This window comes from Microplitis demolitor, chromosome 8, assembly GCF_026212275.2.
Source record: "Microplitis demolitor isolate Queensland-Clemson2020A chromosome 8, iyMicDemo2.1a, whole genome shotgun sequence".
Taxonomy (NCBI): domain Eukaryota; kingdom Metazoa; phylum Arthropoda; class Insecta; order Hymenoptera; family Braconidae; genus Microplitis; species Microplitis demolitor.
This window is the reverse complement of record NC_068552.1, coordinates 19361676-19387887: the sequence shown is the minus strand read 5'-3', so window position 1 is coordinate 19387887 and position 26212 is coordinate 19361676. Positions and strand designations below refer to the sequence as shown.

At 29.0% G+C, this 26212-nt stretch overlaps 5 protein-coding genes and 1 pseudogene across 5 annotated transcripts; all 6 read left to right on the top strand.

Annotated features, from left to right (window-relative positions):
• The first annotated feature begins 1851 nt into the window (after window positions 1-1851).
• LOC103572468 (uncharacterized) lies at window positions 1852-5776 on the top strand. Its single transcript, XM_008551096.1, has 9 exons — window positions 1852-1995; window positions 2059-2178; window positions 2991-3108; window positions 3180-3444; window positions 3532-3666; window positions 3744-3834; window positions 4094-4230; window positions 5293-5425; window positions 5726-5776. The coding sequence occupies exons 1-9, from the start codon at window positions 1852-1854 to the stop codon at window positions 5774-5776; spliced, it is 1194 nt and encodes a 397-aa protein (XP_008549318.1).
• A 1440-nt stretch (window positions 5777-7216) lies between these two features.
• LOC106693814 (uncharacterized) lies at window positions 7217-10731 on the top strand. The gene is made up of 9 exons (XM_014443063.1): window positions 7217-7360; window positions 7419-7538; window positions 7900-8017; window positions 8090-8354; window positions 8793-8927; window positions 9003-9093; window positions 9451-9587; window positions 10461-10593; window positions 10681-10731. The coding sequence occupies exons 1-9, from the start codon at window positions 7217-7219 to the stop codon at window positions 10729-10731; spliced, it is 1194 nt and encodes a 397-aa protein (XP_014298549.1).
• Window positions 10732-11883: 1152 nt separating this feature from the next.
• LOC103572441 (odorant receptor 22c-like) lies at window positions 11884-13967 on the top strand. The gene is made up of 9 exons (XM_008551070.1): window positions 11884-12027; window positions 12111-12230; window positions 12361-12478; window positions 12552-12816; window positions 12902-13036; window positions 13104-13194; window positions 13255-13391; window positions 13719-13851; window positions 13917-13967. Exons 1-9 carry the CDS (start codon window positions 11884-11886, stop codon window positions 13965-13967), a joined length of 1194 nt encoding a protein of 397 aa, XP_008549292.1.
• Window positions 13968-15234: 1267 nt separating this feature from the next.
• Window positions 15235-17576, top strand: LOC103572440 (odorant receptor 22c-like). Its single transcript, XM_008551069.3, has 9 exons — window positions 15235-15378; window positions 15462-15581; window positions 15712-15829; window positions 15906-16170; window positions 16268-16402; window positions 16473-16563; window positions 16640-16776; window positions 17082-17214; window positions 17526-17576. The coding sequence occupies exons 1-9, from the start codon at window positions 15235-15237 to the stop codon at window positions 17574-17576; spliced, it is 1194 nt and encodes a 397-aa protein (XP_008549291.3).
• A 2399-nt stretch (window positions 17577-19975) lies between these two features.
• Window positions 19976-21883, top strand: LOC106693826 (uncharacterized; annotated as a pseudogene).
• A 2026-nt stretch (window positions 21884-23909) lies between these two features.
• Window positions 23910-25775, top strand: LOC106693830 (odorant receptor 67c-like). The gene is made up of 9 exons (XM_014443149.1): window positions 23910-24053; window positions 24174-24293; window positions 24383-24500; window positions 24572-24836; window positions 24909-25043; window positions 25125-25215; window positions 25311-25447; window positions 25526-25658; window positions 25725-25775. Exons 1-9 carry the CDS (start codon window positions 23910-23912, stop codon window positions 25773-25775), a joined length of 1194 nt encoding a protein of 397 aa, XP_014298635.1.
• Window positions 25776-26212: the final 437 nt, after the last annotated feature.

Sequence of the window (26212 nt, the reverse complement as noted above, 5' to 3'; positions counted from 1 at the left end):
GTTGAAACTCATCCAATTCCTTATTTTGATTACTTACATCCATTTCGGTCTGAAAATGTATTCACAGTAATTTTTTCGAGCTTTGTGAACTCAAAAACAGCGAAAAGTTTTAGAGCTGGCTAAAAAAAAAAAATTTAACACCGTTCGTTGTGTAATTTTCACATCGGTGGTGTTGAAAATTTTCAAACCAAATCATTCACACCACACCGCAGACTCTAAATTTTTTCCAGCGATTTATATTTAATGGTATTTTAAATTACAAATACAAGTTTCAATTTGATGATTAGTTATTAATTATAGATGAAAGAACTTTTCGACAGGATTAAATTGAATTGGGGATTACTGATTAATGATAAAGAAAAAGAGATACTACTTCATCATTCGAAATTTTGACAATGGGTAGCAGTTAGATATGCAGGTAATGTTATTGTAATTTAAGTAAATCACAACATATTTCTATTATAGAGCTGAAAAAATTTTTGAATAATTATAACTTTTGTGTTTCAAGCGTCCGTTTATTCAGCATGTATAATGTATATTCTCGAGCCAATAATACCCTGGATTATAAATATATTTTATAAATCAAACAACCCGGTTCCACGTAAATTTCCTCTTCCACTGGAATATCTTATTTTTGACCAGGATAAATATTATTGGTTATTGTTATTCATATCGAATGTCTTTTTATCATTGATCAAGAGCGTTGTTATTGCCAGTGATGTTTTACTAGTAACGTGTGTTCATCATGTGACCGGATTATTTGCAGTCTTGGATGAGTTATTCACACATACAATATCTTTACGCAGATTTCGCATTGAAAATGTACCTCCAAGGGTTGAAATACGACAAAATTATAGTCAAACAAATAATTCGTCAACTTTACGAGACGCTCGGTATGAACATTACGTTTCATGTGTCAAAGCTCACAATAGAGCTTTGAAGTGGGTCGAAAAATAGTTACATCATAAATTAATTATTTATTTGTATATTTATCCGGCTCAAATAATATCGGGTAATATATTTTCAAAGATATGCTGAACTGCTTGAAACTAATTTCTCTATTAGTCTGGGAGCAGTAGTTGCATTGAATTTGCCGGCAGTAGATTTCGTGACCGCAATAAAATACATCAATATAATTTGTAAAATGAATCTAGTATATTTCAAATATAATAATATTTGAATATTTAACCCTTTTTTATTATCTCTTTACATGCGTAAATTTTGGATGGCAATTTTTGTCTTTGTACACAAGAATCAATTTACCGTAGTTGACTTTTTAGTTTGAAATATACCTACGGTGAATTACTCAGAACCTGATATTGTGAAGAAAATAACTATATTTTGTTGTTACCTGGAAAAAAATGATATGCAAATGGTGATATATAATTGTATCTTGATTTTTGCGCGATATTAAAAAAATCTGCAAATGTAATATTATTTATAAATAACTATAGCAGTGATAATTATGTAAAACAATAAAGATCCATAACTTATAATAATTTGTTTCTGTCAATAGCACTTCGTAGAATATATTTTGAGAACAGTAACTTTGCTGTTTCACTAAAAGAAGTCCTTTATAATACAACTGTACGAGTAATGAACCCTAGTTTCAAAGTATCAAATATTCAAGATATTGTTTCTCCATGCGGAACGCTGTAGTAATGAGAAAATCGAAGTTACCATGACAGCCCTCCATCTACAGTGAATTACAATTTCAAAATAAGACAATTGAGCGATTAAAATGTCTGTCAGTGTCAAGCAAAGATTATAGCGAGGGAAACAATAAGGTAAAATAGTGGATTTAAGTCATATGTAAACTTGAAACTGTCGGAAACAGAAGATATTATAACAATGGATATTTTCGATGCACCCTACTATAGAGTAGTGAAAAATTCTTCTCATTTGATTGGCCAGTGGCCGAATCAGTCTCCGCAGAAAAAAATGATGATAACAATAATCATATGGACTGGTTTCTTCATGCAGTTTATTCCACAAGTATACTTTATTTATACCATTTATTAAACTATTTTTTTTATTTTCAAAATAATTGTGTCTAAGGTTATAGCTATTGTGATGCATCTCGATGATCCGGATATTCTATTTGAAGCATTTTCCTCGATGGTAATTGATTTAGCATTTGTTTTCAAGTATTCCAATGCAATTTACAAAGCAAATTTGGTATGTTATTTTTAAAATTAATTTGTTTTTTTTTTTTATTAAAATTTTTTTTTTTTATTGACTCTTCAAATGCGAATATTCTGAATGGAAATTCTGGTTTGTGCACAGGAGAATTAAACTACCTTAGTCAACTGTCACCCTAAATTAGCTTTCAAACGTTAGACTACTTTGTAGAAGACACAAAGCTGCTTTTCAAGTTCGAAATCATGTTTTCAAAAATTAAAGAGGTTATAACCGCTGATCATGATTTTAAGCTCAGAAAATTTAGCTTTTTTTTTAAAAAAAAAATATGAGAAAAATAAATTTTTTGTCACTTATGTTCATTAAGTTCTAACCCCTTTGAATTATTTCATTTTTTAATAAAAAGAAAATTAATTAATAATCTTAATCTTTCATCTGTCGCGCAATGAGGGAATCCTCGTGTTTGCCATATTTATAAAAAACGTTATCAGCTGATTCAATAAGTTAAACAATATATGAAGCCTTATCCGACAAATTCTAAATAAAATTTACCGATAGTATTTATTTAAAAAATGTGAATAAAAAATGAATAATTTAATGTTAATTGGTTAACTTCGAAATCGACGCAACAACATTGCATTAAAATTAACATTGTGGTGATTATCTCATCGTGAGACTAACGATCTTCCGTAAAGGATACACAACGGATGAAAGGTTAAGGACAGTGACGGCAATTTGCTCCTCGTGTACAAGCAAAGAGTGATCCAATAAGTCCGCGCTAATTTACGAAATATTTTAAGTTAATTACATATAATATATTCATGCAACAATAGGTTCTTAAATTTATATAGATGAAAAAGCTATACAGTAGAATGGTATCTGATTGGAAGTTACTATTAAATGATGTAGAAAAAAGTACACTACAGCACCATACCAACCTCGGCTGTATTTTTTCATCAGGATATGCAGGTAATTGTATCAGTAGTTTCCAAATAAGAAGCTAAAGTTAATGGTTAAACTTAATTTTAATATTACAAAAGGATTTGCATACATGTCAGCGATGATTTTTATAATGGAACCGATTTTTCCGAGAATTATAAATATGTTCATTGAAACAAATGAAACTGTTCCACATAAATTTGCGCTGCCGTTAGAGTATATTATTATTGACAAAGAGAAACATTACTGGTTAATGTTAACTATTACAAATCTACTCATTGTAAACATTGCAGTTGTTATTATTTCATGTGACATTACGTTTATTACATTTGTGCAACATGTTTGTGGATTATTCGCAGTTGTAGGGTAGCATAAAAATTTTTAATATTGAATTTTAGTTTTATATTTTCGAATAACGATTCTTCATTTATGATAACCATGTTTGAGGAGTAGATGTCGACTAGTGAATACACCAATAGATGAAAATGATGGGGAAATCCATAAAAGAGGCGATTATTTATCAAACGTGAAAGATGTTCCTTACAAACATTTGGTGTCTTGTATAAGAAGCCACAGGCGAGCTTTAGAGTGTGTAAAATAATTCATACTATTTAATAAAGTAAAATGTGTTGATGTGAATGATGATTATTTTTATGTTATTCAAGGTTTGCGGAACTTCTCGAAAACGCTTATTGTGTAAGTTTTGGATTGCTAGTAGGACTCAATCTGCCGGTTATAAGTGTCACCGGATTCCAGGTAAATTGTTTAATATATTTGATATGGAGTGTAGGAAAAGAAGTTATCTTGAGTCAAGAAAACATTTTTGAACACGAGTGTTTTCGGGAACCGAATCAAGATTTTCTTGAGCCAAAAGAAATTGTCTTGATCAAAGGAGATTTCTAATTTATCCAAGAAAATTGACGTTTTCAAAAAAATTTCTCGAATCAAGAATATTTACCTTCAATCGAAATTTTTTTTTCTCTGTGTTTATATATATATATCAATAATTTTTTAGATTATTACACAATCTAATACAATCCAGCAGTTATTGAAATACACATCATTTACATTCACCGAGATATTACATCTTTTTTTTGAATGTTTTATGTCACAACAGTTAACAGACATGAGCTTACAAATTCAAGAAAACATGTAATTATGGACTGATCAAATCCAATATCAAATTTATTGATTATCACGTATATTTTAAGTCTTCTGCGATTTTCACTTTATTAATAAAAACTTATTGTAAGTAGAGCACACGAGAAAATTAAAAAATATTGTTGAAATATTTTCTATCAAAAATTGATAAGGAATACTACACCTGCTATAATATGAAGTATACAAAAAATTTATGAAATAAAAACACGGTGTGATCATAATGCGGATCTAATCCTTCCTTAATCAATTCGTTGTTCCTAGAAGCCTTATCCTCTCATTCTTCTAGAATAGTTAATAGTTTGCGAGGAGAAGGAATCGTAAAGGCATTAGGAATGCATGGAAAAAAATAATTGATAATAATTGTAGTTCAACTTGTAATTATTTATGTTATGTTCAATAACTAATGTCGTTTCAATCAGTAAAATTATGATTTTAATGTTTAAACTGCTATAATTAACAGTTAATCGTTTAAACATACTGCTTGACTATTTAAAATTACTACACTGTGAAAAATTTCCAACAAATTTTACTATGGGTGCATTGTAACACCGGACCATAAGAAAACTGATACAAAATTTACAAGTGTTCCATAGTAAACGGTATGCGCAGACGACACGATTGGGACCTATGCGCATAAGTTTACTATGGGACGCTTGTAAATTTTGTACCAGTTTTTTTATGGTCCAGGGTTACAATGCACCCATAGTAAAATTTGTTGGAAATTTTTCACAGTGTACTTGAATCTTGAAAAACTACAAGACACTTGTCAAAAAAATGCATCTTTTATTAATATCTTACGTTCTACTCAGTAATATTTACTAATATTTTTTTTGTGTAGTGATAAACTAATTAGGTTTAGAATAAACCTGAGAAATTTTAAAAACATAAGTTTGATGCTACGTAAATTCCATCTATTCAGCGAATGGATTATGGTCCGGGTAAATAGCTAAAGTAATAATCGAAGAAGACTTATAATGACATATGTTAATCAATATTATTTAATGAACTCATTCAATATTCCTGTTAATACATTCCAATATTTTTATTACACAGAGCTAAAGTGAGATGGTTCAATAACTCGATAAAATCACGGAAATTGTTAATATTAATGACAATGAGAAGTCAAGTGCCCTGCAAATTGACTGCTGCTAAAATAATGGATTTGTCTATTGAAAATTTCGGAATGGTAATGATCAAAAATTTCTTATATTATCATTGATCTAAGACTAAGGGTGCCCGAATACTAATTGAATCAATTTCAATTTCAATACCCGATACAAATTTCGATTATCGAATTTTAAACTTTTTAAAAAGTTTCATAAATTAAAGAAAAACCTTAGTCTATAATTTTCAGATAATGCGAAGTTTTCAAAATATTCGAAAATTCAAATTATTTTATTAGATACTAATAATAAGGATACGCAAATCATTTGCGAACCCTTACTATTATCAATATTTCTAAAATGTATTTATGTTTTTCATACAGATGGTAAAAACATCGGGTTCATACTTCACGATGCTTTTGTCGACGCAATAACAAACTTCAACATTCTTCACTATATGGTAAAAACCAATTTAAAATATACTTATGTAGAATTTATTAAAATTTGTTATCATGACAAAAATATATATATTTTTGTTCATTTATGTACATGGAAGTATACCCCCGAAAGGGCTCACCAAGACTTTAAATTGGTTTGACTTTGGAGTCGATCGGTCGTGTAGTTTACAAGTTATATGAAAAATAAAAATTAGAAATTTTGTTTTTTTAGTTTTTTTGAGAATAACTCATAAACCACCTGCCCGATTCGCCTAAAAATGTATTCCGTTCCCAAAATTTTCCATCTAGTCAATTTACCATTAATTTTTTTTTTTTTATTAAAAGTTCAATTATTTTTACCACTGGAAATAATAATGGTCCTCCAGAGCCGGATCTTAATTTATCCGGGTCGTTATAGAATTAATTTATAAAAAAAGAATGAGGAAGGGTAATTTATAATTGTAAATTTTATTTAAGAATTTCATTAATTTTAACCCATTTATTTCTGACCAATTACACTGTAAAAAATTTTTTGGACTCTGTGTAGTGTAAATTTTTCGTGTAAAAATTTTGGTGTTAAAATTACACGAAATCCGGTGTTAAATTTAGGCAGTGTGAATTTAAAATTTGTATAATGGAATTTATCTAATTACCTATAATAATTATATAACTAGTTTTAATAATATTTATAATGACATATAATAATATATATAATCAAGATTAATAATCATAAAAATGTTTGAAATAAATATATTGAAATGTTCAACAAACTATTTAATATATAAATATTATTAATTAAGGATTAAGACCAAGTAACTAAAAATATTCAATGATCAATTGTATATCATCCAAAAAAAATATACTGAGTAACAAGGAATGGCGTAAAAAAAGTAGATTACACCGTGTTAAAATTACACGGATGGAAAATTTACACGAGCGTGTAAAATTCTCCGAGTCGATTCTCACACTTAAATTTTTCACAGTGAAGCATCGTTAGTTTTATGGCTGATTTTTTTGGTGTATAAAATAATAATTAAATTTACAATTTCATAATTTTATTGCCAAGATAAAAAACTTACATTCACCCGTATTTTATAATGTTACTTTATAAAGTACGTGCAAAGTAAAATAAATTTACTGTTCTACTGATGCACTCTACTCTATATTATAACAATAAGGATATCGAACACCGCACTTGGGAGCATTAAATATTCAGTAGAGTATTTTTCCTCGAGGGAACTTTCAATTATAAAAAGATCCAAGTTACTATGGCATAACTGTGACACAATAATTAACGATCTGACATAAAACAGGTAAGAAATTAAAGTGTCTGTTAATGTCATTTAAAAATTTATAAAGAGGGAAAAAATAAAGTAAAATAGTAGATTCGATTCACTTGCGAACTTTAAGACGTCAGAATCAAGAGATATTATAACAATGGATATTTTCGAAGAACCCTACTATAGAGTAGTAAAAATTTGGTCTTGTTTGACAGGTCAATGGCCGTCTCAGTCTCCTACGAAAAAGTTTATTACAATAACTATCATATGGATTGCATTTTTCATGCAATTTATTCCACAAGTATACTAAATTTATACCATTTATTTTAACGACTTTTTTTTCATTATTTACGTAACAGATTATAGCTTTTGTCGTACATATAAAAGAAAGAGATGTTGTATTTGAAGCATTCTCAGGATTGGTAATAGATATCGGATTTATAATCAAATATATGAATGCAATCTGTAATGCAGATCTGGTATGTCTTATATCGATTTATTTATTTTTATCTACTCTTCGAGCACCTACATATTAAAATTTTGCTAGTGCACAAGGGAGTGCAACGACTTTAGTCGACTTTTACTTTATTAAATATTTATCAATCTGTTAACATGTTCTGGAGAAGTCATAAATTAAATTATCAAATTTACTATCAGATCTTTCGAGTCAATAATTCTGTTATAATAAAAAAGTAAAATCGGTTAAATTCATTGACAATAAAGGTCTTTAGCTCCCTGAGTAAGCGCAAAGTATCAACTCATGAATTTATATTGATGTTGAAAACTTAATAATTTTATAACATGACAAATATTTAAGTAACAATAAGTTATTAAAATTAGATGAAACAATTATTCGAACGTATTAGACGTGATTGGAAACTACTTCTGAACGAAGAAGAAAAAGTTCCACTACAATATCAATCAACTCTGGGATATTTATTTTCAGCTTCATATGTAGGTAATGATAATTATAAATTATTAATTTCGATTTAAATTTTTCATCTGACCATAATTTATAAACGTTATTAAGGTATTTGCTTTGGGACAGCGACGATTTATACAACGGAACCGGTTTTTCCAAGATTTTTAAATATAGTCTTAGGAAGGAATGAAAGTGTTCCATTAAAAATGGCGCTTCCATTGGAGTACATAATAATTGACAAAGAGAAGCATTACTGGTTAATGTTAACAATTTCAAATATATGTGTTTATAATATTATAGCTGTCATTGTTTCATGCGACGTTGTTTTTATAACCTATGTGCAACACACTTGTGGATTATTTGCAGTTATAGGGTAACATCCAAGTATTTAATGTACAATGTACTCCTTACCCTGATAACACGAGTTGATCGTGAAAAAGTTGGTCATTCATTAGTTTCCGACCAACTTGACAACAAGTTATCGAAAACTTCAGCTTTTGCAACTTTTGGCTACAAGTTACCGCCAACTTTCTCAGAAAGTTGGCGCCAGTATGGAGCCGCAACTGGAATGCAAGTTTCTGAGGAAATTGAAAAGAAATTTACCGTTAACTTATGATTGCCAACTTTTGCAAGCAACTTTTGCCGCCAAGTTTCTCAGAAAATGTCCATCAACTATTGGAGGTACCAACTGTTGGCGGTAAACTTGGTTCCAGTTGCGGCTGCAAGTTTCTCGTCAGTTTCTCGCCAACTTGGCTATCAGGGTATTTTTGCTAATAACTATTTTTGACTGATGGTAAATATGTTTGAGTAGATGTCGGCTAAAAAATACACCGGTCGATAAAGATTATCTGGAAGGCCATAAAGGGAGAGATTTTTTGTCAAAATCGAAAAATATTTCTTATAAACATTTGGTATCTTGCATCAAGGGCCACAGGCGAGCTCTCGAGTATGTAAAATAATTTTAAATTATAATGATGAATATTTGGTGCTGTAAATGATATCTATTTTCATGTCATTAAAGGTTCGCTGATCTCCTCGAAAACGCTTATTGTCTAAATTTTGGATTGGCTGCAGTAATGAGTCTACCACTTATAAGTATTACCGGAGTTCAGGTAATATTACAACGAAATACCCCATAAATTTGGTAAAAATGTGTTTTTTTTTTTTTTTTTTGTTAAATTTGGAATTAATCGTCAATTCTGACTTTTATCAACGTTTTTGCACAATGTTGGGTAAGAGGTTTTTTTTTTCTTACAATCCTAACATTTTTATGAGTTCGATACATTTACCATGTTTAAAAGCAATACGAACATCCCGGGCACGACAGAACCCCCAGAAACTTTTGAAAAAAAAAAAAAAAAAAAAAAAATTATTTTCCAGAGTTTAGGTTCATGATTTCAATGTAATTTACCGGCTTACTCTTTAATGAAAATATTTTCATGTTAAAAATAGATGCATTAATTTTTTAGGTAGTAACACAAGCCAATACAGCAGAACAGTTACTGAAAACTACAACATTCGCCCTTTCTCAGACGGCACATCTCTTTTTTATATGTCTTATGTCACAACAGTTAACAGACAAGAGTTTACAAATGCAAGAAAGCATGTAACAATGAAATTGTTACTCTACTTTTATCGGTTATTGAGTATAATCAAAGCCTTGTACGATTTTTAGTTAATCAATAAAAATGAATTAAATTAAAACACTCGAGAAAACAACGAAATCGATTATCAAGATAAATAATCACTTGCACTTATTACGATATCAAACAAACAAGTAGTTTGTAAACGCAGCAACACGACGTGAACTCAGTGCGCGGTAGCAAGTTACTGATGAGCTCGCAGTCTCGGATTGACCCTCCCTCGATCAATTCGTTGTTCCCAGAAGCCTCTAGTTCTTCTGGTATTTCGATTGGTCTGTAAATGGGAGGAGTCTGAGCTAGACATAAAAACATTGAAATGATCAAATTGATAAGATTTTAAATAAACTCGCGTGATTTAAAAAAAACTAAGTTTAATTTTTTATAAATTTTCTTAGTCGACCGTACACTGTAAAAAATCGTCGGTGAATTTGAAGTGATTACGGATTTTATTTAAATCCGAATTCATTCCGCCCTTCGGAGTTTCAGAATTTTTACAAAAAATCACTCTCCATATAGAGTAAATAGGGAGTTTGTCTTTTCAGCGGAGTATTTTCAGAGTGATCTGGATTTCATTTAAATCCGAATTTACTCCAATGCGTAGTTTCAATATTGAAATGAATTCCGCTTCGGAGTAAATTTTACTCCAAGAAGATTAAATAAAGAAACAATCATCCCTTCCGCGTTTACTCCTTAAATTTTTTACAGTGTAGTGATCAGGTCCAGATATTTGGGTAAATTGATGATCGTATAAGGCTTAGAATATGCAGATTAATTGATTATTTTTGTGTGATTGAGACAGCGTGCCTTGTAACACATTTATAAATTATGATCTATAGAGTTGGTGTAAGCTGGTACGATATCTCCGTAAAGTCACAAAAGTTGCTAATTCTGATGACTATGAGAAGTCAAGTGCCTTGTAAATTGACTGCTGCTAAAATAATGGATTTATCAATTGAAAATTTTGCAACGGTAATAATAAAATTTAAAAAAAAAAAATATTATTAATTATCAAATTATCACAATCCTTTTTTAATTGTATTTATATTTTTTATACAGATGTTGAAGACATCTGCATCGTACCTCACGATGCTTTTATCGTTCCAGTAACAAACTTCTACATTTTTCACTACCCAGAATAATTTAGTTGAATGTAGAGTTTATTAAACTCTGTTGTAGCATCAAAAACAAATACATTGTTATTGTTTTATGAAAATATAAGTTATATAATGAAATCTTTTTGTTTAGTAATTTAATCTAAAAAAAAATTTATTTTGACATGATTCGTTTCAATTAGATATTTTACAACTTATCAGTAAGAAGATTAACTATTTGTATTGAATACAAGAAATAAGAATCGTATTGTTCATACAATCATTATCATAAAAACTATAAGATAAATACACTGACATAAATAATCACTCATATAATGCATAGTGATAATTATAAACTTACCCCACAGTATTTATGATACCAAGATAACAGGCAGCTTCAGATATTTTGAAAGTATATCATCAACTTTCGAGTAAATTGATGACTTATCAACGTATAAATGACTTAATTCACAATTTTTAGTACCGTTCAAAAATATTGAGAGTACAAAAAAGTTATTGTGTTTAATAATGAGAAATAAATAAAAAAATAAAACTTTGAGTAAATTATAAGGTAAGTGACCCCTCTATCGGCCAGTCCCCTTTATTGGCCACAGTCAAAAAATCGATATGTTTCCACAATAAGTACGTATTAATGCGTAAATAGTTTTTTTAAAAAAAGTAAAATTAATTTAGTTTAGATTAAACATACTTTGATTATTGTGAAAATTACTTTTTGTAATTAAAAAAAAAATAGTAGTGCGTCAGATGCCATTTCTGGTGATTTCTTATCAGGGAGGTTAAGTATTCTTGTTTTTTCAATAACCGATTACTAATTAAAAATAACAATAAAAGTCTGATTTTTTTTTGTATTTGATTTTTTTGATTTATCGTAGCGAATGATTATGAACATGCACTTCTACCGATGTAAGTATTATGACTAAATCGTACAATCTTTGCCAATGAGGGTTATAATCGCAAAGCAATCGAAGTTACCGTAGCAACACTATATCCACAAAGCCGGATGATTTTGATGTGAAGTAAAGGCAGCAATTAAGGCGTCCGTCAACGTCATTTAAATATCTCATAGCGAGGAAAATAATTGAGGGAAAATACTACATTTAAAACGAAGGTAATGGTCAACGCGATAGATGTCAAAGTTCTCAGAACGATGGATATATACGATAAACCCTACTACAAAATAACTAAAATTTCTGCTTCTCTGATAGGTCGATGGCCATATCAGTCTTCACGACAGAGCTTAGTGATAGTCGCTGTTATATGGATTGCATTTATACTGCAAGCTATTCCACAAGTATCAGAGAATTAATAATAATAGTTTGTTATGTTTTTCATTCATTAGATTCGATAATGATATTTATTCAAATGATGTTTTAGATCATCGCAATTGTTACCCATTTTGATGATCGGGAGGTACTTCTCGAGGCTTTAGCACCATTTATAATAGACATAATGTTTGTAGCCAAATATATGAATTCAATCTACAATGCAGAATTGGTTCGTTTGTGTTTATTTATAACTAATTAAAATTTTCAATTTGTATTTTATTTTATATATAAGTTTCTATTGTAACATGATTGTAAGCGATAATGAGTAATAAATTCTGACAATTAGTTATGAAATCTAGATGATAAATCTATTTGAGAGAATGAAACAGGATTGGAAATTACTATCACGTGCTAAAGAAAAATGCATCCTAGAATATCATACAAATATTGGGCGACTTATTTCTACTGGATATGCAGGTAATTTTATCAATAGAGCTTTAAGTTATCAAATAAATATAATTTTTTATGACTATCAAAAAGTAATGTCAAGGATTTGCATACACGACCACGGCAATATTTCTGTCTGAACCAATTTTGCCAAGGGTTATCAATTACTTTTCAAAATCAAATGAATCCGTACCACTGAAATTTGCTCTTCCATTGGAATACATAATATTTGAAAAAGAAAATCATTATTGGTTAATGTTAGCTATTACGAATATGTTTGCTATCAACATGATAATTGTTACTATATCCTGTGATATCATGTTTATCACATTCGTACAACATGTTTGCGGGTTGTTTGCAGTTGTAGGGTAGGTAAAAAATTATTTAATTATACTACATTGTTTTTTATATATTTTAACAACATTTCAGAACATATTTATTAATTTTTTATAGATTTCGGATAGAAAATTCGCCAACGGGTAAAATTTCGGACAGCAGGCAAGAAGGAGTAAGTTTACGGAAAAATTCACACGATGTCTCTTATAAACATTTGGTATCATGCATCAGAAGTCACAGGAGAGCTCTAGAGTACGTGTTTTTGTGTGACTGTTTTTTGTTATTTTTAAATTCAATTATTGATTGATTTATGTAAAAGATTCGTTAAACTCCTCGAAGAAACTTTTACTGGAACTTTTGGAGTGGTCGTTGCATTAAATCTACCAATGATTAGTATTACCGGATTGCAGGTATAGTTATCGACATAACAATAATTTTTTTGAAAATATATAATTTAAAATTTATTTTAGCTAATAACACAATCGAATACAGTGGAACAAACATTGAAATACCTCACGTTTGCCCTTGCCCAAGTGCTGCATCTGTTCTTCGACTGTTTTCTATCACAAAATTTAACAAATATGAGTTCACAAATTCCGCAGTGCATGTATACACATTTTTAAAACATTATGATTATTGTACTAATTAGTACAGGGGAAGGTACTAGTTATTAATGAAAATATTTACACTTATAGAAATATAGTAAACTTCTATTGCATTTTATTCTTCACTTTCAAGTGGGCTGCGCTAAAAAATTATTAAAAAATTTTTTTTTTTCAGTATCTTTAAATTTTCCATACTAGTCGTTAAATAAAATTTTTTGGTCAAAACGATTTATGGCAATAAAAATTTTTGCCATAATTTTTACCTCATACTATTACCTTCCCCTCAATTTTCAAAAATTTCATAATATAACTTATCAATTTTTACTTAGAGCTAACATGAAATGGTACAATATTTCGAAAAAGTCACAAAAATTGATACTTTTGATGACAATGAGAAGTCAGACACCTTGTAAATTGACTGCTGGCAAAATTATGGAATTGTCTATTGAAAATTTTGGAATGGTAAAAAATACTTAATGTTTTATTATCACTGCTGCTCAATGGCACTTTTGATATTTTCTTTTAAGATGATGAAAACCTCCGGCTCATATTTCACGATGCTTCTGTCAATGCAATAGAAATTCTATTGGCTTCAAATTGCTACGCATGAGTGATAATTTCACGGAAAACCATTTGATTGAAAAAAAAAAAAAAAATAAAATATTATACTTGAGGAAAATTGTGATAATAAATGAGTTTGTCTTATGGTGGTATCAAAAACTCAACAGTTTTTAATGACGTCATTATTTTTAACTGATTGTTTCAATTCATTTTTTAAATAAAATAAATTAATATGGGTAAAGTTTTGATTTCTACACCAGTTCTATGCTTATATATAACTATAAAAATGAAAATTAATCAGATTATTAGATATTACTGAAGTTCAGATTTATTTATTAATATTTTTAAATGTTTACGTTTTTTCTATTTTTAATGAGAATTAAATATTTATGTCTAGATCTAGAACTAAGAGCGACGAATTTATTCTAATTATATTACAAAATCATGTGACATGACGTTAATGTAAGTAAAGATCATTGAAAAATTTCAGAAACAGAATCTGCGCTGCGCCCCGAAGACCTGACACTTTTTTTGAGCTTAATAAAATTTTTGTCTTGTGTTTTCGAAGAATAGAAAGAGCCAAAAACTGCTTTTTACTATTTTTTAAATTTTATTCACTCGAAAGTTCAAAGTTAGAAATTGGAGGTCAAGAGTAAAATAAAACAAAAAAGGTCTACAGAGTAAATATAGTGTCACTAAAATAGTAAAACTTATTGTTTATTTATGATCTTTGGTTGAATTTTTTCTATGATTTCTATTTTATAATATTTTCATTACCCAATTTTCTGCATGATTTTATCTTAAGTCCTTCTAGTTGAAAAGAAGATAATCTGTGATAAAAATCTGGATAAAAAGTTCCTGTACCGCAGAGACGATTTTTTTTAAAGATAAATTTACACTCACTTGATCGATCGATTGAGTCCTTAAACAAAATAAACAAACATTGAAGGCAAATAAAATAAATTGAATATTAACAAACATTTAATATCGATATCAAGATTTTGATATTACAAATAACTTCGAAAATCACCGACAAAGCCTTTTAGTGTGTAAGCCATTGTAATATTTTTGCTAATAGTAAGTTCTGGTAACAAAGCAATCGAAGTTACCGTAGCAACACTATATCCACAAAGCCGGATGATTTTGATGTGAAGTAAAGGCAGCAATTAAGGCGTCCGTCAACGTCATTTAAATATCTCATAGTGAGGAAAATAATTGAGGGAAAATACTAAATTTAAAACGAAGGTAATGGTCAACGCGATAGATGTCAAAGTTCTCAGAACGATGGATATATACGATAAACCCTACTACAAAATAACTAAAATTTCTGCTTCTCTGATAGGTCGATGGCCATATCAGTCTTCACGACAGAGCTTAGTGATAGTCGCTGTTATATGGATTGCATTTATACTGCAAGCTATTCCACAAGTATCAGAGAATTAATAATAATAGTTTGTTATGTTTTCCATTCATTAGATTCGATAATGATATTTATTCAAATGATGTTTTAGATCATCGCAATTGTTACCCATTTTGATGATCGAGAGGTACTTCTCGAAGCTTTAGCACCATTTATAATAGATATTGTTTGTGTAGCTAAATATATGAATTCATTCTACAATGCAGAATTGGTTCGTTTGTGTTTATTTATTACTAATTAAAATTTTTAATTTGTATTTTATTTTATATATAAGTTTCTATTGTAACATGATTGTAAGCGATAATGAGTAATAAATTCTGACAATTAGTTATGAAATCTAGATAAAAACTCTATTCGAGAGAGTTAAAAAAGATTGGAGATTACTTCCGAAAGATAGAGAAAAAAAAATTTTAGAATATCATGTCGATCTTGGACGACTTATGTCTGTTGGATATGCAGGTAAATTAGTGGGCATGTCTTTTAAATCATAAGACAAGTATATAATTTTCATTGACTATCGAAAAGTTATTTCAAGGGTTTGCATTCATAACAACGGTTATATTTGTAACGGAGCCAATTTTGCCGAGGATCATTAATAAATTAACAAACTCAAATGAATCTGTTCCACTAAAATTTGCTCTTCCATTGGAATACATAATATTCGAAAAAGAAAACCATTATTGGTTAATGTTAATCATTACGAATATATTTGCTATTAACATGATAGTTGTTATTATATCCTGTGATATCATGTTTATCACATTCGTACAACATGTTTGCGGACTGTTTGCAGTTGTAGGGTAGGTAAAAAATTATTTAATTATACTACATTGTTTTTTATATATTTTAACAGCATTATTGTAAGTATATGTACTCGTTTATTATAATTTTACATAGATTTCGAATACAAAGCTCACCCACGGGTAAAATTACGGGCAAGAATAAAAAAGAAGCAAGTTCACGGAAAAGTTCACAAGATGTTGCTTATAAACATTTGGTATCATGCATCAGAAGTCACAGGAGAGCTCTAGAGTAAGCATTATTGTGTGTTCTTGTATTCAATAATTTTTAAATTTAACAATTAATTGATGTGTTATCAAAGATTTGCTGAAATCATTGAAACAACATTTTCTACAAGTTTTGGAGTGGTCGTTGCATTAAATTTACCAATTATGAGTATTACCGGATTGCAGGTATGGCAATAAACATAACAATTATGTATTGGTCATAACTTAGTTTATAACAGTATTAATTGAAATTGATTTTCAGCTAATTACACAATCGAATACAGTGGAACAAATGCTTAAGTACCTCATGTTTGCTCTTGCCCAAATGCTCCATCTTTTCTTCGACTGTTTTCTATCACAGAATTTAACGGATATGAGTTCACAGATTCCGCATTGCATGTATTAATCATTTTTATCATTCACTCACGGAAAGATAGGGCATAGTGGAAACGTCGGACATACAATGCATGAGTAAACTTTATACGGGTTTTAAATAATCGTGTAATCAAATTTTCAAAACATTTTATTCAAATTTACCGCTGTTTTCAAATTAAACAATAAAAAATTAATTTCCTTGTAGGTAACAAAAAAAAATAATAGTTTACTGTAGAACCAAGTTTTTTTTCTAATTTTGAGTTAGTCCATTGAGCCCTATTTGTCCAAATTTTTCCAATAATATAATGAAACATTTCTTTTGTATACAGTGCTAATGTGAAATGGTACGATAATTCTAAAGAATCACAAAAATTGATACTTTTAATGATAATGAGAAGCCAAGTGCCTAGTAAGCTGACTGCTGGCAAAATCATGGAATTGTCCATTGAAAATTTTGGAGTGGTAAAAATCAAAACTTGTTCTATTATTAATCCTCAAAAGACACAACGGGAAAAAATCACCCCTGTCTTTTTTTCAAATGCGCACCATTTTGGATCGCATTTTTTAGAAAAAATTTCCTACGATTAGAAAAAAAGTTTATCAAAAATTTGATCAGTTCGATCAGGAGAAATATATTTTTGAAGTGTCGTTAGATATAAATTACATGCGTGAATCTGATGTAACTTTTTCAAGGGTGTCTACTCAGGAATAAATACTACTATTCTTTATATTAAATAATAAGTGCGTCCTAAAAATTACAATTTTATTTGCAGATGGTGAAAACCTCGGGATCATACTTCACGATGCTTCTGTCGATGCAATAAAATTTAAATTCACTTTTTATTTGTCAACCGGGCGAATTAAATAAAAAAACTCGTCTTGAACTTAATTCAGAATACATGCTAAGAATTTTATGGTAGTATTTGCTACCGGGTATTTTTAATGTATTAACAATATAGTAGTCATTTTTCAATTTCCAACTACAGTACTATTGAAAATAATTGGATTATACACTGTAAAATATTGCGAGTGAATTCAGAGTGATTACGGATTTTATTTCAATCTGAATTCACTCTGTCACTCAGAGTTCCAGAGTCTTAAAAAAAGATCACTATGTGATCTTGATTTTATTTTAATCTGCATTCACTCCAATTCGGAGTTTTAATATAAAAATAAACACATTTTGGAAGTGAATTCAACTCCGAGAGGATTAAATAAATAAACAATCATACACTCCACATTCACTCCGCCAGTTTTTGACAAATAATAATTATCATCTCTGAATAATAATCAAATAAGAGTAATAATAATAATCCTTCGCACCAGCATATGTAATCACTCATATAAGGAATAGTGATAATTATCGCCAACGGTAGTCTGTCAAATCTGCTTCAATATATTTATCAAAATAAATTTATGATTGAATTTTTTTTCAGATTATAACACAATCCAATACATTAGAGCAGTTACTAAAGTACGCAATATTCACATTGTCTCAGGCGTCGCATCTCTTTTTTCAATGTTTTGTCACAAATGTCAACAGACATGAGTACGAATCCCAGAAACATGTAATTATGGTGTAATAAATTCCGTACTAGATATTTTTCTTACTTTAATTAACCTTAGAATTTAAAACAGTATAATTAAAGCCATACGATTTTTAGTTGATTTATGAAAATGAATCAAAATTAGAATACACGAGAAAAAAAAATTTTTCAAAAGCTTACAAGTAGTTTGTAAAAATAACAGCACGATGTGAATCCAGTGCGCGGTAGCAAGTTACTGATGAGCTCGCAGTTTCGAATTGAACCTCCCTCGATCAATTCGTTGTTCCCAGAAGCCTCTAGTTCTTCTAGTATTTCGATTGGTCTGTAAGTGGGAGGAGTCTACGCTAGACATAAAAATATTGAAAATGATCAAATTGATAAGATTTGAAATAAACTCGAGTGGTTTAAAAAAAATTAAGCTTAATTTTTTATGAATTTTTTTAGTCGACCGTAATGATTGTGGTCCAGGTAATTGAGTAAATTAATGATTGTAGAAGGCTTAGAGGTATCCATCTTAATTAATTATGTTTATGTGATCAATTCAATGTTCCTGATACTACATTTAAATAATTATACTATACAGAGGTAATGCGACTTGGTACAATAACTCACTGAAGTCACAAAAGTTGCGAATTTTGATGTCAATGCGAAGTCAAGTGCCCTGTAAAATAACCGCTGCTAAAATAATGGATTTATCTATTGAAAATTTCCCAGTCGTAATAATATAAATATTTTTATTTATTATCATTAACTCTTGTTATTCTGTGTAACTTATGTTAACGTTTCTCTTACAGGTACTAAAAACATCTGCATCATATCACGATGATTTTGTCGATGTAAAAAAAAAATTTACACAAATTTCTCCATGCTAAATCAATTTGTTAAAATGTTTTTTCAACATAAAGTTATTAAAACCGTATTGTAGTAAGAAACGAATGTATTATTGTTTATTTATGAAAGTGTAAGTTATACAATGAAAACTTTAATGATTTTACCTTAAAAATAGTACCACCCGGCCGCACGTAGACTGGAGGAATATATTTTTTATTTCTATTAATTTGTCTTTAATAATTAAGTAAAGAAAAATCTCTTGAAAAAAAAAAAACTAAGGGGAAAACTCAAAATTTCACGGTTGTAATTTATTTTTATGAATAGTTTACTAACTGATTAAAGTGTACATACCACAATTTTCGAGTTTTCCTTTCAAAAAATATATTTGTTCTGATAATAGTCTTCAGCTATCGTACTTGTTATGATCAAATTGAAAATTGGTATAGACTGGATCAAAAAAAAAAAAAAAAGCTTAAGGGTACTACTGTAGCAACATCATATTTTTTAAATAAAAAACACCAGAGAAACGATGTTAAGTTGTCGTGACGTCAGAAAAAATATTTTCTCAGTGTATAATGTGTTACAATTCAGAAAAAAGTAATCAGAAAATAAGGTGTTCAGTTCTTGGTCGCCAGTAGGAAGAAATAAGTAATCGAAGTTACCATAACAACCTTATGAATACAAACAATTTGACTGACAATTGATTGAAGGCAGCCGTGAAAATGTCCATCATCGTCACTCGGATATTCATCGAACGGAAAGGTAGTATGGACGTAAAATGATATGATCAGAGTTTAGAAGCCCAATAGAAAAAAATATACCAGATATAAAAAAGTCTTAGAACAATGAACGTTTTCGAGCAGCCTTACTACAAGTTGCCGAGAAACTTTGGACGTTCAATAGGTCGATGGCCGGATCAGACTCGTCTACAAACTTTGCTTATAGGAATTTTTATTGTTTCTGCATTCATCTTACAATTCGTACCAATAGTATTTAAATTATTTCACAATAGAGCAATTTAGTTCTAAAAAAATGAAATATAACAGTTTTTATTGTACACTGTCATACTTTTGTATCTAATTAATTAATTAAGTAAATGCTTGTAAATTTTTTACAGATAATAGCTGATGTAGTGCATTCCGATGATCAAAAATTAATATTTGAAACATTAGCCCCAGCTATAACGGACTTTGCTTCATTTGCTAAATATATGAATACTTTTATAAAAAGAAAAACGGTTTGTTTGGAAAATTTTATTGTTTAATCTGATTTTAAGTGATAGAATTTTTTTTATTATTATTATATTTAGCTCAAAATTCTTCTTCAAAGGATTAACGACGATTGGAACGTAGTGACAAGTTGTGATGAAAAGTGCATTATGGAAAAATATGCAAAATTAGGAAATTTAATGGCAGCTGGATATGCAGGTTTGAAAATGACCTTAATAAAACAATTTTATTCAACTACTTTTGTATGATGATTTATTTTGGTCAAAATTATTTTTAATAACTGTCATTAAAGTTTTTTTTTTTTTTTTCGCATAAATTTAATGCTACAATAGGATTTACTTTTAGGATTTGTGTATGTATCAACGGTGATGTACGTAACAGAGCCAGCCTTGCCAATGATTATTAATTTTTTTTTCAAAACAAACTTATCTGCTCCGCACAAATTTTCTGTTCCCATGGAATGGGTCGTAATAGACAAGGAAAAATATTACTGGATATTATTGAATAATTCGGGTGTGTGTATAACGGTGATTTTAAGTGTACTTGTTTCTTGTGACGTCATATTTATTACTGTTGTATTTCATGCCTGTGGATTGTTTGCAGTTGGAGGGTAATATGCGATACTAATTTTTATTTTATAAAAAGTGGTTTTTTTTGGGTCGATAGTATATTTTTGTGTAGATACCGAATCAAAAATCTTACGAATGCTAAATACTATAAGAATAATCTGACGGAATTAAAGTTATCAACAAACGCAGATGATGCTCATTACGTACATATAGTTTCATGTATTAGAATTCATCGACGAGCTCTAGAGTATGTAAAAACATTATGCGATTTAAAAAATTTATTTATAATAATAACTATTTAATAATTAATATGCTACTGAAGATATTTCAATTTGATTGAAAGTACTTTTGCTGGATGTTTCGGAGTTGTGATTGGATTAAATTTGCCAATAATCAGCATTACTGGGGTCCAGGTTTAGTCACACGAATATAGCATGTTTTTTTTTATTTTGTTCTTAAATTGCCAAAAAAAATAATTTATTTTTCAGATTATAACGCAAACAAATACGATGCAAGAACTCATAAAATTGGTCTTATTTACCGCAGGTCAAATAATGCATCTTTTTTTCGAATGTTTTTTATCGCAACAGCTTACAAATATGGGCTTACAAATCCAAAAAGACATGTAAGTACACAATGAATACGTTATAATTTTTATTTAATGGTCAAATTTACGTGATTAGTTAATAATCACTCCGAATAGAGTTAATGGAGAGTGGTACAATATTTCGAAAAAATCACAAAAATTGTTGATTTTGATGACACTGAAAAGTCAAGTGCCATGTATTTTAACCGCAGGCAAAATCATGGGATTGTCTATAGAAAGCTTTGGAATGGTAAGAAGTACATGAAAGTTGCAACATTTATCAAAAAAAATGTTTCACTCTATTTTATTTTTCCATAGATGATGAAAACATCTGGATCATACTTCACCGTTCTTCTATCTATGCAATAATTTTTTATTTGTATACTTTATACTATGACCATTGAACTATGAATTTATTAATGATGAATTAACATGTACAACTTATTATAAATTTCAATATTTTATACTAAGGGATTTGAAACTTTGCAACTAATATGGTTTCTTTATGCTCTTTGGAGAGCTCATTTTTTTAAACTTTCCGCCATGATAATTTAAAATTTTCGAAAAAAGGAAATTCTTGGTTTCGGTCCGATTTTCGAAAATCGAGTTTTCAAGCATCCAACGGACGGCTTAATTTTGATCAGGATCGTTGTCTAAGAAATTATAAAAATAATTTACACTCAGCTCCATGAACTCGAAGACAGCGGAGAGTTTTGGGGTTTTTCTGCAGACATAACAGTTTTACAAGTTTTTTTTCTTTACGAAAATCATATTAAATTAATCATATGAAATTATTAATTCACATTTATTATATGTAGATAGTTAAAAATATTTTTAGGTAAGCAAAGACCGTCTTAGATTTAATATTTTTTACAAATATTGTTTTTCAATCGATTTTTACTTCGCTTCAAAATAAAATTTTCAAATTTTTAAAATTTTTTATATTCATACTCAATCATATATTTTAGTTTTTATTTATTATTCACTAAAATATATCTGATTAAAATGCGCACTATTTGATTTTAAAACGTCTTTTTTTTTACTTGTTAATATGGCTAACTGTAATAATGAATAACTATTCCAAATAAAGTTAATACAAAGTGTTATGATATTTCGACAAAATTACAAAAATTATTGGTTCTGATTACACGGAGATGTCGAATACCGTGTATTTTAACAGCAGGAAAAATCATGGAATTATCTATGAAAAGGTTTGGAATGGTAAGAGGTTAAATGTTATTATTTACTATTTCCTTGGAGAAAAATTGTGCTGGTACATTTTATATTTTTACAGATGATGAAAACATCTGCATCGTTTTTCACTGTTCTTCTATCCATGCAATGAATTTTATTTAATGTATTTCTATATTGACCACTGAGTTATGAATTTATTGATAGTGAATAAATAGATATAACTAATCATCAATTGCAGTATTTTATAATTACAATTTTATAACACTGCAACAAATATCGTCTGTTGGTTCATTTTTATTACCACATCACCACTACAATTTTGATTAATTAATTTACTCACTTTCCATTGAAATGACCCTCGGTCTGCTCTTCCGTCACTTTTTTCTTATTCTAGTTTTTGTTAGTAAAAAATTGAAAAGGTATATGTTCACAAATTTTATTTTCTAGAGAATCGAGAAAATAGGAGTAGAGAAATCTCTCACAAAAAAAAATGGTTCAAAAGAAAACAACTCATGATAAATTGACTATGATAATTATAAGCACACTTTGAGCATTTGAGAGTTGCAATAATTTTTATTGTACATAATTGATGTTTCACGTTAAAAATATAAAATAAAATAAAACTGGGATAAAAAACACAAAATTTTATAGTGATATTCTATCATTATCGATAATTTTCACACTATTCGACGCGTACATATTTATTTTTGAGTTTCAATTTCAGGAAAAAAATATTCTCACTGAAAAAAATCTTCAGCTTTCTTACCTGGATTTAATTAAATCAAACTAAATTAATATTAATAATTTAAATGGACGGAATGGAAGAAAGTGTGGCGGACACTATAAAAATGATATTTCTAAATAAAATACTCAGTGATTATAGAGCTGAGCCAACGAACCCTCGAAACGTATATTTTCTAAATGTGTTATATATTGTAATCCAAAGAATAAGTATTGAAAAAGAAAGGGGTTAAATTTTTCGCCATTAATATGAGGAAATAAGTAATCGAAGTTACCATAACAACATTATGAATACAAACAATTTGGTTTTGACAATTGATTGACGGCAGCCGTGAAAATGTCCATCAACGTCACTCGGATATTTCTCGAGCCAGAAGGTAGTATTGACGTGAAATGACAGGTTCGTATTTTTTAAGCACGATAGAAAACAAGACACTAGTAGCAAAAAAGTCTTAGAACAATGAGCTTTTCCAAACAACCATATTACAAGTTATTGAGAAGCTTCGCACGTTCTATAGGTCGATGGCCTGAACAGTCTCGACTACAAACTTTTGTGATAGGAGTCATCATCATTACTGCATTTATTCTAAATCTCACACCAATAGTACAAAACTTTGTGATAACGAAGCAATTTATTTCATTAATATAAAATATAACAATCTTGAATATAAATTGTAACGTTTCTATAATTAATTTATAAATAAATATATTTTTTTTTTCACAGATAACAGCTGACGTAGTGCATTTTGATGATCAAAAATTGATATTTGAAACAATAGGGTCACTTTTAACTAATGCTGCTACATTAACTGTATATTTTAATACTTTTTTAAACGGAAAGAAGGTTTGTTATGCTTGTTAGTTTTTTTATTAACTCATCATTAAGCTGATCATATACTAAGATAATGAGGTTATTATTATTATTATATTTAGCTTAGAATCCTTTTTAAAAGAATTAATGATGATTGGAAATTAGTGACGAACAGAAGGGAAATAATTATTTTGAAAAAATATGCGAAATTAGGAAGCGTTATTTCAGCTGGATACGCAGGTTGAAAAAAAAAATTTTTTTTTAGTTTTTTATTTTATTGATTTTATTGTCGAGATAAAATTTGTTTAAAGGTTTTGTGTACATAGCGACTTTTATATTTGTAATAGAGCCGGCTTTGCCAATGATCATAAATTTTATTTTCAAAACAAATATATCTGCTCCATATAACTTTTCTTGTCCAATGGAATGGGTTATAATAGACAAAAGAAAATATTACTGGATATTATTCACTAATTCCACAGTGTGTGTTATGTTAATTCTCTCCGTACTCATTTCTTGTGACGTTATATTTATTACGTTCGTACATCATGCGTGCAGTTTATTTGCAATTGCTGGGTAATAAATGACATTAATCATACCTTAATCTAAAGACACATTCATTGACATAAATTATGTACTTGTTTGTAGATATCGACTTCAAAATTTGCCTACTGATGTCAACTTAAACAGTAAGCTAACGCAATCATATCTATTAAGAAACTCACACGATGTTCACTACATACATTTGGTTTCGAGTATCAAAATTCATCGACGGGCTATAGAGTACGTACAAACATCATGTTGTTGTAAAAACCCAATTAATATTTTATATATATATATTAAATAATTTTCATGACACTGAAGATATTTTAATTTGATTGAAAATACTTTTACTGTGGGCATTGGAGTTGTTGTGTTTCTAAATGTGCCATTGATGAGTATTACGGGCGTTCAGGTTTAGTCACACAAATATTACATATACTTTTTTTTTTTTTTTTTTTTGAATTTTTTTGTTGCGTTGTAATGAATAAAAAAAATTTTATATTTCAGCTTATAGTACAAACAAATACATTGCAGCAAAAAATAAAATTAATTGTGTTTGCGGTTGCGCAGATAATTCATCTCTTTTTCGAGTGTTTTCTATCCCAACAGCTAACGGATATGAGCTTACAAATCCAACGTCACATGTACATACGCAGTAATTGAACTGTTATTTTTTATTATTAATAGAATTAAATTTAATGATTAATCATCACTTTGAATAGCGCTAATGGAAAGTGGTACAATATTTCGAAAAAATCACAAAAATTGTTGATTTTGATGACACTGAGAAGTCAAGTGCCGTGTATTTTAACTGCAGGAAAAATCATGGAATTGTCTATAGAAAGCTTTGGAATGGTAAGAAGTACACGGAAGTTGCTGCATGTATCAAAAAAAAATTTCACTCAATTTTTTTTTCCATAGATGATGAAAACATCTGGATCATACTTCACTGTTCTTCTATCTATGCAATAATTTTTTATTTATATACTTTATACTATGACCACACAGAAAAAAAGAAATTCTCGACTGAAGATAAATATTCTTGATTCAAGAAAATTTTTTTGGAGACCTAAATTTTCTCAGATAAAGTAGAAATCTTCTCCGACCAAGACGACTTTTTTTTAACCAAGACAAATTCTCTTGGCTCAAGAAAATCTTGACTTGGTTCCCGAAACCGTTTGTCTTCAAAAATATTTTCTTGACTCAAGATATTTTTTTTTCTGTGCAATGAATTATGAATTTTTTAATGATTACTAAATATGTATAACTCATCATAAATTTTTATATTTTATAATTAGTCTTTAAACTTTGCAATTAAATTTTTCACGGTTAATTTTTAAAATTTTTAATTCGTGTTGTTTTATACCCCTTAAAATCAATTAGTAAAATTAATTACAAATTAACTAATA